General features: G+C 42.3%; 1 protein-coding gene across 1 annotated transcript in view; it reads right to left on the reverse strand.

The window, feature by feature from the left end:
* The window catches only part of LOC128940944 (glypican-5-like), a 372567-nt gene that overhangs the window by 278887 nt on the left and 78071 nt on the right, over positions 1-15609 (reverse strand). The window contains exon 3 of the mRNA XM_054282769.1: positions 4928-5622. Coding sequence (XP_054138744.1) covers positions 4928-5622 — 695 coding nt within the window. The remainder of the gene's footprint in view (positions 1-4927; positions 5623-15609) is intronic.

Below are 15609 nucleotides of genomic sequence, written 5' to 3' on the forward strand. Positions count from 1 at the left end.
CATCTTAAACATCCTTTTCTGTATTTTTCCTGCCTCTAGCTGCTCCTCCTCCCAAAGTTTATTCTTCTATCACTTTTTATATCACTGTTATCACATTAATTGCTGAGCTTGTCTCCAAGAAATTAACTGCCTTGAGGCACATCCTTCTGCTTTCTCCTAGTGCTTAATCTCGGATCATATCTTGGTTTTATAATCCCTATCAAGCCTTTTATTAGCTTTTGCTTTTATTACTGCTAAAACCACAAAACACAATATGCTGGACTTTGCTCTTGCCTAACAGTTATCCATCCTAAAAACAGCAGGTCTGTGGCTTTTTACATTCTCCTCATTTAATGCTTTCTCAGCCATTAGAACATTAGCAACAAGATAAATACTTTATGTTTATGAACTCCTTGCAGCTAGAACACAGAGAATTACCAGATGTGCCTTCCCACATTCCAAATATTCTGCTAGCACACCCCACTTTGCATTTCCCATCCCTTTGCACTCCCACCACAGGCAAAAGGATTCTGATCCAGGGACAGGAGAGGGGAACCTCTGGAGCCATGAACTGGCAAAGGAAATCTGAAGGAAAGGAGAATGGAATGGAAAATCAAGGGAAGGGAAGGGAAGGGAAGGGAAGGGAAGGGAAGGGAAGGGAAGGGAAGGGAAGGGAAGGGAAGGGAAGGGAAGAGGGAAGGGGAAAGGGAAGGGGAAAGGAAAAGGAAATCAGAGGAAATCAAAGAAAATCAGAGGAAATCTGTGCCTGGGCAGGGCAGCAACTCCTGAGCGCCCACTGGTCCAGCAGGAAAGCCATCCCTTGTAGTCATGGGTGTAGTGGCACTGTGGGGACAGGATGGCCAAGCCTCACTGGAGGCCCAGAGTGAAGCGCACAGACCTGGAGCTGGAGGGACTGGTCAGATTCCAGCCATTTGTGATCCAACAGAAATCCTCACTATGTTTCCACCACAGACACTCCTGCTGGAATAGGACTGCAGTCCCTGCTGGCCCTGCAGGACCATGGAACAGCTCAGTGGGATGTGGCGCCAGGGGTGTGGGCACTGTTTGTTACCCCACCTGCTGATACACCTGCACCACAAGCACTTCAGAACTGCCTCTCCTCCCCCTCCTCTCTTTATTTCACTAGAGAGCAGTTTACTTTCACTCTGAATAAAAAACAAAATTAACATCAGCAATGATGTGTAAATACAGAGCTCATACAGCAATACAGAAACTGAACACATGAAAAAGGAGACCAGCTTTAAAACACAAAGGCAGAAAAAGAAACAAACAAAGCGGAAGATGCTAAGGGTAAGGCAAGTTGGTGTGTGTGGCTGGCACCACGAGGCAGCCAGGGCTGCTGGCAGGAGGAAGGACAATTAGATTGAGCAGATGAAAGCAATGATGCTGATTGCTGGTGCTGCAGACCCGGGCTGGCCTGCATTAGGCTAAGTAAGCTGGATGCAAGCCAGCATCATTGAACAAATGGCATGGCACATCCCCAGGAATCTGAGCAGAGATTACCAATATCTTAAAGGTGACCTCTCACACTTGCTATCCCAGCAAATCAGGCAATTCTCTTGGCTTTAATGGACAAGATCAGCAGAGGCCACTCTCCTGAAGTTGTGCACGCCTCATACAAATAGGATTTTTAGTTTTAGATTTAATATCAATTGACTGCACCTCATTTGAGCAAAGTATCCTAAGTGCTTTATTGGTTTATTTCAGCCCTTCCCCATTTTAAAGAAAACATAATCTAACTTTCCATTATTCATTACCATCCACGCAGGCAACAACAGAAAAAAAGAACCCTAATTTTTAGCCATATTGTCTATTAAAAATGTAAAATGTTTCCTAAAAGGGCAGGCACATTAATTAAGGCTGCCTCGGGATAAATGAAGATCACTAGGAGTGCTCTGCTTTCCTGGATGAGTTTTCCATTATAATCAAATGAAACCAATTACTGCATTTGTAATGGAAACTACCTAAGCTGAACATTTCCACTTTTGCAGAAGCTGGGGAGTAAAGTGCACAAGCAAAAAAAGGTCCCCAAACACTTAGGAAAGGCAAAGAGAATGAAACTTTTCTGGGGAAAACAAAGAATCCTGAAAGTAAAACCATGACTAAAACACTGGGTACACATCAAATGGCCCCAGTGTAATTGAGAATCACAGCCTGGATTCCCAGAAGCCATCTCCAGCAGGAAATCCTGGACCTGAGCACTGAACTCCTTTCCGCTGCTTCAGAGGAGAAAATAAAGCCTAATTAGGCTCAATTTTCTAAATAATGGTTATCCTCTGCAACTAATCAGGAAAATTTTAAACCAGTATCAGATGAATGCTTGTTCAAATAGTGAAACATGCTTTATCTTCTAAATATCATCTTACTCTGCAGGCATCTGAAAGGATTGAGGGTAACACACTGAGGCATAGCTTTTATTTTCAAACATCCTTTGCCATCCTACTGAGCAGCCCCTAGAACAGCACACAACAGCACCTTCTTCTGCACATGGAGGTTCTGCCAGTGACCGAAAGCAAAGATAACTTCAGGGGAAAAAGAATTAATGGAATTTCAAACACAGCTGCATTCTCTGAACTTACTCCAAACGGAAGAAGGCAAATGTTTAAAGGTATTTCTAGGGAACTAAGAAGGCCCCAAATAAAATTATTTGAATAATCTTTAAAGAGAGTCTGGAGCTTGAAAGACACTTGAGAGAGAATGCTACTTCCAAATCACCTAAAAGCAATACACTCATTGAGTTCACCCATGATTATCCAATATTCACCTGGACCATGAATTGTACCCCAGTAAGCTTAGCAAAAGCACATTAATTATGAGGCTGATAAAGGCAATGCAGAGTTGTGTTTTAGCATTCTGTCCATGAAATCAGCAATGAAGCTCTACAATGATTTTAGAGGTATTCATCTATAGTCAGATAAAAACAGTAATGGTGTATTTTGATTTCTGGTTCCCTTCTAGACTCATTTAAAAACAATTCCAGAGTGAAAACAGGGGCAGAGGCAGGAACGTTGTACCCAACATGTTCTAAATTTAACACTCCTCCATGGGGAACTTTGTGACACCACCAACAGACTTTAGCACAATGCAGACCTGCAGCACCTGCAGGCTCCAGTGCCCACTATCCTACCCAAGAACCTGGAAAAATTTCATAAAGGTTTTCCATGTTAATCTCTGAATGTCAGATAAATTAGCAAGTTTGCCATTCATGAAAAGGAAAGGGAAACTGAGGCAATATGAAATTCTATCAGATTACAGCAAGTAGTTGGGGTTTTTTATAATTTATGTGGTATACTGACTCTAGGTATGGCTCTGTGAGGTGTTCTACAGTGAAGGGAGCTGCAATATTAGGGATTTTGGAAGGCTGCAAACATAGAAGCATTTTTCTCCTATTAAAAAACCTTCCTTTGTTTAGACTAGACTCTGCAACAGCTTCTTTCTGTGGAATCTCTAGACTACCTTCTCTCTTACACGATGTGGTGACCAAAGTTCTACACAGAAATTACATATTTAAATTTGTGCATTTCCATCTCTGCTCTCTCCAAGAATTCCTTTAAAGACAGGCAGACCTACCTGAATTTTTTAGATTAGTCTTTATACCCTACTTAAGGCCACACTGCTAAATTTTTACCACTGACAGTTGTGTTAACTTCATACAGACATAGGCAGCTGCATTATCAGTCATTTCAGTAATTTCTAGCCTAATCTCCAACACCTTGAGAGAACACCTGCCTGTCATATGCTGCTATTATTTATGTGACAGTTCTACCATCCTAGTTCTTTTCCCTTAATCTACACCACTCACAAAGCTGTTTCCTATTCAAGTGCATTTTTATCCTTTACTTATGTAGATGCTGCCAAATAAGTCTGAATGTTTTCACGCTCCTTTCCCAACTTCTGTATGATAGGTGTGCTTATTACAGACCTGTACTCCCTTCCTGATGTCTCAGTCAACACAAAAGTAAAAGGGACTGTAAAATTGTCAAAGTCAATTCTTTTGCCTTTATTTAAAAGCTCACTTTTCAAGCCTTTACAGCAAATCCTATGGGATGTCCCCACATGCTACAATTACATGCCAGGATAACACCTGATTGATATCCAGTATCAATTTTTGTTCAGAAAACAAAATTGTGAAAATCAATACTTTTGTCTTTATTTTAAAGCTTGCTTTTGTAGGCCCTTATACAAAATCCAGTGGGATGTCCTCACATGCTACAATTACATGCCAGGATAACAGCTGATTGATATCCAGCATCAATTTTTGTTTGGAAAACTGTGCAGACAAGGCAGAGTGTGATGGTGTTCACAAGGGTTCCTGGATTGGGGAAGAGATGAGGATCTGATTCCATGTTTCAGAAGGCTTGATTTATTATTTTATGATATATATTATATTAAAACTATACTAAAGAATAGAAGAAAGGATTTCATCAGAAGGCTAGCTAAGAATAGAAAATAAAGGAATGGTAACAAAAGTTTGTGGCTTGGGCTCTGTGTCCAAGCCAGCTGACTGTGATTGGCCATTAATTAGAAACAACCACATGAGACCAATCACAGATGCACCTGTTGCATTCCACAGCAGCAGATAATCAATGTTTACATTTTGTTTCTGAGGCCTCTCAGCTTCTCAGGAGGAAACATCCTAAGGAAAGGATTTTTCATAAAATACTTTACAATTTTATGAATTGTAAAGTAAAGCTCTCTGCTTTACTGGGTTCCTCCCCAAAGAAACAAATCCCTCCAACCCCTTCATTTCGAAGCAGACTCTACTGACCCCCACCATAATTCTCTGTAAAGTCTGCATGGATTATTAGACTCGGATCTAGTTAAACACTAAAAACTGCTGCAAAGACAACACCAACTTGTTTAAATGTCTATCCACAGAAGGAGGGAACTGATAAATGTGAATGACCAGTAATGAGGGAGCACTTACTGTGGCAGAGAGCTGTGGTCCATTGAGCTGTGCGTGCAGGATGGCCTCGTTGATGGAGCTCCAGATGCCCGCCAGGGCCGTTTCCAGCTCGTGCGAGGCAGCCATTTCATTGGTGAGATATTCCAGCGTGGAGATGAACTCCCTCCACTGAGCATCCAGCTCTGCCACGCTGGCCAGGCAGCCCCTCATGACATTGAGGCAGTACCCCACGCAGGGCCTGATGAGGGTGAGCCCCTGGCAGTGCGGGCAGTACTGCATCCTCACCAGGGCCCGGCTGCACTCCTTGCTCAGCGCCGCGTGCTCCGTGCTGTTGATCACCTCGATGCCCAGGCTCAGCGCCTGGCTCAGCATCCTGCTGGCCCACAGAGATCTGGACAGCTCTGTCACCATGTTTTTAGAGTAGCGTCCAAAAGGATTGATGTCTTGCCTAGTGAGCCGCAGACACTCGGTGTAGTCCTCTGACAGATCTGTAATTCCTGGGTTTATGAGCCGGCTGTACACCAGAGGAAAGAGGCTGTCAAAGAACCGCAGAACTGCGCTTTCCACCGTGGTCTCTGCACCCAGAATGTAGAGAGAGATGTCTGTAAAAAGCTCCTTAACGGGCTCTGCTGCTTCTTTTGCCATAGGTCTGTAAGCTGTCTCAAACAGGGAACTCGTGCGGTTCTCAGCAAAGCGAAGCAAAGACTCAAAGGCCTCTAAAAGGGGGCAGGGGAGAGAAAGAACCAGAGGTTAATGGCAGTCACCTGAAACCTCAATCACAGGACTAACACTGTCCTGAACAGGAGCATCAATAGTTACATGGAATCTGCAATATCAATGCAATAGGAAGTAATACAGCTTTCAGCAGTAATGTGATTGAAGGGACCCTGTGTATAATGAAGGCAATACTTAACAAACAATTGTTTTTCTTAAAAAAATAGATGAGTCTGTTCTCACTAGCCAGACCCTGATCCACCAAGGACTCACACAGATTCCAGGCCAGAGCTGGAGCACAGTCCAGGGCTGTGTAAGGTGGTTTTTAGAACTCACACTGCATTTGGGCAGTTCAGCTGGGTACACTTCCAAAGCATCCCTCAGCTCAATTGTGAGGCAACTGGATACACACAGAAGCTGAAGGTTTTGTTTCACAATTCTTGAGTAGGTAGTTGAGAGGCACTTCTTGCAAAGTACAACTCCAAAAGGAAGGAAAAGAATATTGCTGTGTGAATAAATTCTCTCTCCATTAACACTGGCCATGTCTGGACACCAGCCAGTGGTTGGGGAGGACTTGACATCATGTCCACTATGACCCAAAGCCAAAGTGAAATAAACAAATCAGGAAAACATTATCTCCTTTAATTACACCATTTCTGAGTGGCCTAAGAAAAAAAATAATATTTAAGGAGTTCCATAGTTAACACATTTCAAATGGCACATGGCAAGTATTATACACCCAAACTACTGACTGGGGTGCTAGAATTCATGGCCAGGGCAAGGAAAGGATCAGTTTTCCAGATTATTTTTAATGACACAGAAGACAGTAATCCACACCATTCCCAGTGCTTTCTTTGGAAGCTCTCCAACAAAAAGCCTCTGACATAAATCATCCTTGCACTCCTCTGGGTGGCACGCAGCTCCAGGCGAGGCAGATCTGTCACTCCATTCCTCCCGAGGCCTGCCCAGATAATGGGGTTTGGTCTAATCCTCCTCTCCATTCATGGCAACGTGGCTGTGTGATTCCCTGCTCTGCAGCACAGCCCCAAATCACCCAGAGATCAGCCCCACGATACACAGCTGCAGATTAGCACAGCCTGGCAAGGTTCTGCAGCAAAGCCTGCACTGTGCCATCCCTGGGACAGCTCCCTGGGCAGCTGACTCCTGCTAGGATTGCATTACAATCCCTTTTAGCACAAAGTGTGCTTTAACTACAATGGTAACACAGCACATGTCACCGGACAGCCAGCAGCAGCATTTTGCACACACATGCTGCAAAAAATCCCTTCAGCACTCACGCTGGGATTGCAGCAGCTAATAGCTTGGAAGGGCTTATAAAATCCCAGAAATTAAGGAAGCAGATACACTCCACTTGAAAGAGGTGACAGTACATTCTTGGCAGGGAAACACCTTGCCAACTGTCAGACTGAAGCAGCTGACAACAATTCTGAAAATTAGATCCAGGATAGGAATCTTGACACAACCTAAACTGTGGTTTGTTGTGTGCTACTGCGTGTCACAGACATCTTTTATGAAAAATCCTTTCCTTAGGATTTTTCCTCCTGAGAAGCTGGGAGGCCTCAGGAACAAAATGTAACCAATGGTTATCTGCTGCTGTGGAATGCAGCAGGTGCATCTGTGATGGTCTCATGTGGTTGTTTCTAATTAATGGCCAATCACGGTCAGCTGGCTCGGACTCTCTGTCAGAGACACAAACCTTTGTGATCATTCTTTCCTTTTCTATTCTTAGCCAGCCTTCTGATGAAATCCTTTCTTCTATTCTTTTAGTATAGTTTTAATATAATATATTTCATAAGATAATAAATCTGCCTTCTGAAACATGGAGTCAGATCCTCATCTCTTCCCTCATCCTTGGACCCCTGTGAACACTGTCACAACTGCACACTGTTAAAGGAGGTTTTTGTTTGCCACATCACCTCTATATGTTTATTTCTAAAGGAAACCAAAACATTGTTTTTATCATACTAAAAACTCAATAGAAATATTGCAAAACATAAAAAGAGGTGTTTAAGTTTCCTCCCTATGCATGGTACCTTACATATATTCAGCTTATCATTAAATTATGGGAGCAGGGATTGCTGTCTACAATGCCACCAATCTCACACTTTTCCTTTATCTGCTATATCCATGAAGGCACAACTGCAGGCATCACTCTCCTTACCTGAAATCTAAATGAAATTCATTTATCAATGTGCTAGTGTCATTATTTTCCCAAGAAAAGAAAAGCCTCAGTGAAACACACAGCAAACCATCCATTGGCAGCATACATCCGAAAAAAAGAGATTTCAGCAGATTCCTGGGATACTAAGTTGCAGGCTAGAAACCATGTAGTATTTTATTTTCAAACCTCTTAACTGTGAAAATTCTGCATTCTATTAAATAAAACTCTACATTATTCTGAGACAAGCGTGAAATCATGATATATAATAATGACATTTATTTTTCATGGCATAAGGGAAAAAATGTGGTAACAAATAGCTTCATTCCTCCTGCAAGAAGAGCCCTCACACCAAAAACATGGCACAAAAATACTGCCTGGGATTATAGAAATGCTGCAAACCCCTGTAAGGCATCATTGCTTCCTTATAACCACTGGTCAGACACGAAACGTGACTTGTGCCTGAGAGTAATTACATTTCAGAAGGAAATATGCAGGTCTTTTTCCATTTTTAAGGCATTAAGAGTTGTTTGAGACAATCAAATTACTGTTCTTAGGCCTTTAAATCAGAAATTGTTTAAAGGGACTTCATTCAGTCAAATTTGGCAACAATGGATGGCTTGAGTTGTGGCTGTATAGGGCAGGAGCTGCTGAGGTGATGAATTATCTTCTTTTTAGTGCTCTTTGTGTGGTACTTTGTACTAAGTTTCTAATCATTTCTGCAAGACCAGCTTCTCATCTATGCTGTAAAATACAGCAAACTTCAGGCAGTTATGAACTCACAAAAAGCTGAATTCTATGCCTAAAGATACACTGGGAGAATTATTTGATCATCTTTCACTGCCTTTGGCTTCAACACAACCCTACCCAGCAGCACGGAATATATTGCAAATATATCAATTCTGAACAGAAATAAGCCTTAACTGAAATAATCCAACACTTGATGAAAATATCAAATTTAGAAGTTTTTTGTCTTCCACTTGTATTAAAACAAATAGGAAGGTGGAAAGCAAGGTTTGTTCCCATGCTGCTGAAAAATCCCTGTTTGATTTAGGACTACAGGAAAAGTGAAATGACAATTAGTTTTGAATTTTGAGCGCCCAAACTGGTGACTACTTAATGAAAGGCTGCATCACCTTCCATGGGGAGAATTTTGTTCAAACCGTGTGCTCACGGATGATAGTCATCACATCTTTGCCTGGAAGGTTCTGCAAGATTTCCAATGGAAAGGGGCTCAGTTTGGTACTAATTCCTCAGAGCTAATGCAATTAATACGTGTAATTAACGCAGATATGCTTGCACCTTACTGCCCTGCAAGAATTAGTCACAGAACATTTGCAAGTGGGACATATTGAGGAATCATTCAGCCCCTGGAATATCTCTGTTTTTGTAATGAAAAAGAAATCGGGAAAATGGAGACTTTTACAAGATTTACAGCAGATAAATGCTGTAATGGAAACAATGGGAGCTTTACAACCAGGCCTTCCTACACCTACAGTGATTCCACAGGAATAGCAAATAGTTTTCATTGATTTGAATGATTGTTTCTTCACTATTCCATTGGCTGAGCAAGACAAAGAAAAATTTGCTTTTACTGTGCCTTCCACAAATCAGGCTGAACCCAATGAAAGATATCAATGGAAGGTATTTCCCCAAGGCATGAAAAATTCACCAACTGTTTGTCAATGGTTTGTGGCACAGGCCTTGTCAAAAGTCACTTGACTCCAGCACAGCTGCTCAAACCCAGCTCACCCCTGGAAGTTCCCATCTCTCCTGCTGGGGTCATGGAATGAGCTGTGGGGACAAGCCCAGCTCAAAATCCATGCTGGGCTTGCTGCTCCCATAGCAGCATCCGCAAGCATTCCCTGTGCTGGGCTCCAGCTGCTACCAGCCCTCAATGCACCCAAACTGGATGATGCTCACTCTGACACACTGTCCTGGCTTGACTACATGATGCTTTTATCCCCAATTGTCTGTTCTGTTTATGCTGAATAAGAAGTTTTTACCTTTAGGATGTGAAAAATGTGTATTTTATGACTGGCTTTTCGCAAATATTAAAATGAATATTATATGTGTTGTGTTAGAAAGTAATGCTGTATTAATTCTCTTAAGTACTGTGTTAAATATAGTTTTAGGTTATAAAAAATGTTAAAATAGAAACTATGCTATGTAGGAGACTTTTTTTTAAAGAAAGGACTCACAGCAACATAGCAGCCACATGACATCTGAATCTTTCAGAGAAAGAGAATTTATTGCTCTATTATCAGAAGAAATGAACTTCTTCCTGCCTCGAGGGCGCCATCAGGATTCAGAGGAAGAAGCTGACACTGACCAGACAGAATCCTGTGTTTGAATGGAATTCATGCATCATGTATGAGGTGTATGAATATGCAACAGGTTATTGTTTTTAAGGGTTAATCTCTGTTAATGGGTGTCCTTTTTCGGGCTTGTGCTGCCCCAGAAAAAGGTACCCAGACATCCATAACTCTTTGTTTCTATTGTTGTAATTCATATTGTCCAAATTATTATTACCCTAATTGTATTACTCTTTTTATAACCATTTTATTACTATTAAACTTTTAAAATTTAAAAACAAGTGATTGGCGTTTTTCACAAGGACTTGTTGCAGAGAGTGAAGGGGGGAGAGAAGAAGCTCAGTTTGTTTTCAGACACTGCACTCACTCCTCCACATTCCTGCTCCTGGACTGTGCTGTCTGTGGATGGACAGACAGCAGGACAGAGCTCTCCTTTGCTTTAGTTAGTTTAGCTAGCTGAGGCAGAGAAGTTCCCTGGACTGTGGTTTTTCCCTTTTCTTTGGCCCTGTTTAACCTGCTCTGGATGAACACCCAGGGCAGCACCGGCAGCTGCACCGTGGCCACAGGGCCGGGCCTGGCCTGCGACACTTCCAGCACTGAGGGACTGACCAGAGCCTGAGTGAGCTGAGCTGCAACCCAGGGAGGGACTGTCTCAGTTTGTCATCTCTTTTGGAGCAGCAGGGGGTTCTATTGTTTAATATTGTTTAGGTTTTATTGTTTAATAAACAGGGTTTTTCCACTTTTCTCCAAGGAGGTATTTTTTCCCAAACCGGTGGGGGGAGAGGCCAAATGAATCTGCTTTCCTAGAGGAGCCTTTTGGGGGTCTCTCCAAAATTTGCCCTGAACCAGAGAAACACACACATGAAGTGTGGAACAAAACTCCCCAACTAGTTAAAGTCAGAAAGGGGTATGTTTACTGACACTGCTGGGCACAAGGAGAATAATTTCCCAAAGGCATGTGCAAAACATCATAGGCACCAGCTCTCTATTTATCTAATAAGTCTTACATACCCATATAATCACCCAAAATGCCTAATACATATTCATTACATAACCCCACCTATCCCTGCTTTCTATTAAAATGTATTTAAATGAGTCCAAAGTTCCATTTACGCCTGCGCAGTCTCCTGATTGAATTGGGGTGGTGGGTTTGAAATGGGTGGGTTCTGAAATGGGACAGTGGGTTTGAAGTGGTATGGTGGGTTCTGGACTGGGACAGTGGGTTTGAAATGGGGTGGTGGGTTCTGGAATGGGGCAGTGGGTTCTGGAATGGGACAGTGGGTTCTGGAATGGGTCGGTGGGTTTGTGAATGGGGCAGTGGGTTCTGGAATGGGACAGTGGGTTTGAAATGGGACAGTGGGTTCTGGAATGGGACAGTAGGTTCTGGAATGGGACTGTGAGTTCTGAAATGGGTCGGTGGGTTCTGGAATGAGGCAGTGGGTTCTGGAATGGGGGTCTGCTGAGGTCACAGTGACTTTTTACTTCTGTCTTGTTGGCAGGCTTTGGACCCCTTGGCTATAGCCCAAGTTTTGGGGCCCAGGTGCAGCCACGGTCCTCTTCTTTTTCACAATTAAATCTTCATCCCATCCTGCTTTTTTAAACACATAAAGACAGGCAGGTGATATATAACCCTAGCCTTAACTACTTTATCTGCTAATAATTAACTATCCCTTATTATTTCTGCTCTTCCTGCTATGCTCTGAATTGTTTCTAACCCCCCTACATAATTTAGCTAAACTTTTAAACTCTTTCAGTTTGTTTAAAGCCTTGATTCACACACAGATGGACAAACATTGCTTTGCAGGTACAGCATTAGTGCTTGTTTATCCCGAGCATGGCACAGCTTGGTTTGGAGCAAGACAGAAACACACCCACCCTGACACAGAGCACACTTCCCTTCTCCTCCGCCAGCAGCTACACCTCAAATCTCTCCTGCAATGAGAATCACAAAAATTCCTGACTTATCTCACACCAGCTTCTGAACTGTAACACTGCTAACTTCTTCAGTGGGATTTAATGCTGGTTTAAATCCGCTGCACGTCACAAAATGCTGCAAGGATGGAAATGTTTCTGCTGAAGAATCGTGCCACAGGGAGAAACAAATGCAGGGGGAATGTGTCAATCTGCTCAGGGCTGGGGTACCAGCATTCTCCAAATATCTCCTCTATTTTCCCACCACCTGGGGGTCTGTTTGGGGAAAACCAGGTAGATATTAAGTTTCTCAGGTCACACAAACACCACATTCACCAACTTGCATGACTTCCTTTCAGCAGGAATAGCTGCTTGAGTTTTATAACTGCTGTCACCTCTATCTTAGTCTAATGAAGTGCAACAGCTCTCCAAGTTTGTGTCCACCTCTCCTCCTGCACCCTATTACTCCAGACAAGAACCAAAGGTGCAGAAGTGCCACACATCTATTTGCCACTCTTTGCCACAAAAATCTTCCTGGGTGTGTTTATTTTCGTCAGGCTCTGAGACAAACAGCAACACAAGCTCAAGGAAAGGTGTGAGCAGAGGATTCAGTGCAGTGCACAGAGCTGGTGTCAGAGCCTGCATTCAGGGCTGCCCTCGTCTCATGAGCCCTGGATTCTTACAGAGCACGGAAGCAGCAGATGTGGTCTCAGGAACACACACAGATAGGAGCTTTCCAAGAAAATCTGAACTGACATATGATAGCCATGCTTAGAGCAGGTTCATTTGCTTTCCTCACTCCTGCAAGATTTCCACAAACTATTGAGATTAAACTTTCACAAACTATTGAGATCCTTTATTCTGTAAGCAGCAGTGAGGTTCAGATGGAGAGCATTAGGCAAGGTTAAGCAACATCCACCTTGCTGGATTATGATTTACCCCAAACCTACATTCTTTTCTCTCCAGAGATCCAGCACAGAAATATTAGCATGGAAACAATTTCACCAAAACAAAGGCAACCTAAACACCAGACACCTCTGCCCACAGAGGATTATTTCTGCCCCAGAGTAGCTGAGGCTTAGATATTAATGCCTGAACCCAGAGTCCTAACACTCACTGCAAACCACAACATGCCTGTGTGAAAGGGAAGTCACCACTGCCACCAGACCAGACCTCTGTGTGCCACTCCAAAAGAAAAAAAGGAAACTTTTACATTATAAGCATCACGAAAAGATTTAACAATGTTCAAAGTCCAGAACTATCTATACAGACTCTATACAGAAATAATATCTGTGTACATTTTAGATTTTGACTGTAATGACAAAAGAAGAATGACAAATTTAAGTAGCTCCATTATTTGTTTGGTCTCTCAGGACCACACTAATATTTGGCTCCTTTCCTTTCAACATCTTGCATTTATCACAGAGTTCCAGAATGAATGAAAGCTACACTTGGTTGAAAAATGGCTTCCTTTTCATGCTTTCACGTCCATTAAGATTTCTGCATCTTTACAGCTTGCCAAAATAAAGAACAACATATTAATATTTTGCAGCAGTAGAATTTAAGTACAAACTGTTTGCAATGTGCTACGGAGAGAACAATGTAGAAAGCAGAAAAATCACACCCAGACATACATAGCACACAAATAATAAAATTCATTGCTCTGCTTTTGGGTGTATGATGATTTCTAAACAAGTTTAAAAGAATATGAATAAAGAGTGCTTAAAAACCATCATTAAATGAGATGAACAAGAGTTGGGTTTGAGTTTTTTTCAGATTATTTTAAAAAAGGATGTAAGTGCAAAGGAAATTGTGTTTGCAAAGACAGAACTCAAAATCCATTCATTCATTCATTCAACTGCTTTTGTAAACAACTCCATGTAACTTCCAGCTTAATTTCAATTCTGTGACATTTTGCTAGGGGCAAAATTTCCAAGCCTTCGAAGTTTCCTACTTATCTTCCTTATTTATCCTCCTGCAGAACACAGGGCCAAGGTTCTATTGATATCCTACTTTCCTATGTACCTTGCTGGTTTTAGAATGGCAGCCTCCCTATACATAAACACAGTTGCTCCTGTTGAAGCTGATGAGAAATTACATGTTAATAAACACATCTTAATAAACATGTCTAGTGATAGAATGATGTCTACCACATCCTGGCTGCCACATCATCATCACTTGCAGGAAACACAGCAACCTTGCTCCAAAACCATTTTGGGCCAGAGAAAACCCTGGAAGTGCTCAGAAGCATCAACTGCTGCCTACTCACCACCTGAAGCTGCTTTTAACACGGCAGGGCCAAAACAGTTTCCGAAGTAAGCAAGCAACGTCAGTTTTGGCAAGAGGGGGGGAAAAGAAGTTTGAATTTGCTGACCTTGACAGTCTTTAGAGTTCACCAGTCCTCCACAATATAGACCAGATGGGAAAAAAAGCAGCTTTCCATTACTGTGCATTGGAGTGAGGTCTTTATTTAACAGTCTCCTCTTGTCTACATTGACAACATCAGATAAATACCCTGCTGTATAGCTGCTGACAGAAACTTCTGCCCAAGGTGGAAAGAAGTCTGTGCCCCCTCTGTTCACACCCAAGAGCTATGGACACTGCTCATTAACCAGGAATCAATGAGCAGAATTATTTACAGGCCACTGTTACCTCCTTTAAGCTACTGCTTGATCCCGAGTGTAATTCAATACTGTTTTTAACTTTTAAAAACTTATGAGAAGTTGTAAGGGCTATAAAAAGTTCTAGAAGTGAGAGTTTGGGAGCATAAGAACAATTCCCTTCCTGGCCTTTCCTTCAGTGCTGGGAGCTGGGACAGGGGTTTGCCTCATGCAATGTGAGTGTCAGAGCAGCTGATCCCTGCTGGAATTTGGGAATGTGGGCAAAGTCATGGCACTTGGGAAAAGCCATTTCCAAATGTTCTGCTGGAAGATTGACTTCCAAGAGCAGCTACAGGAAACACACTGTTGAAGGACCATCTGTCTTGGGATGAAGATTAGTCTTGCTTCTTTTATATGCACAAATCTATTCGGGCAGCCTTGGCACAGCTTTGCAATATAAATGAAATAACCACCCCCCTCAGACTGCTGCCCCAGCCAGCAAACCCACACCCTTTGCTCCATGACACAGTCCTACAGGACATTTCTTTCTTTTACTATTTCTTCTTCTACTTTTTTGTAAATTTAAGGAGCTTATTATACATTCTTATACAGGGAGAAGAGGGGTGAAAATGTAGCTCATTTTGGTGACACTGCTGTACACTAACTTTGGGTTATTCTGATATTATTATTATTTTATTCTATCAAAAACAGAAATAACACCAGGTTTAAAGGAGACTGACTGCTTCAGAGGCTGGTGAGGCAAAGGAAAAACAGGCAGCGGATGCACAAGCCCAGGAGATGGCTTAATAACAGCAGAATGGGCCAGCAATAACCACAATCATTTGTTCTGCTCTGGTCAGTTTGCCATGAAATCACAAATAATGGTTCCTGTAGGCTGTGCTGGGGAATGTATCCAAACTGCTGGAAGAGGAAACCAGAGTGCACATATTCTTCACACTTAATGGCCTTGGCTTCATAATTTCT

This window comes from Melozone crissalis, unplaced genomic scaffold, assembly GCF_028551555.1.
Source record: "Melozone crissalis strain CALT ecotype California unplaced genomic scaffold, PUWL_Pcris_2 ptg000034l_1, whole genome shotgun sequence".
Lineage (NCBI taxonomy): Eukaryota > Metazoa > Chordata > Aves > Passeriformes > Passerellidae > Melozone > Melozone crissalis.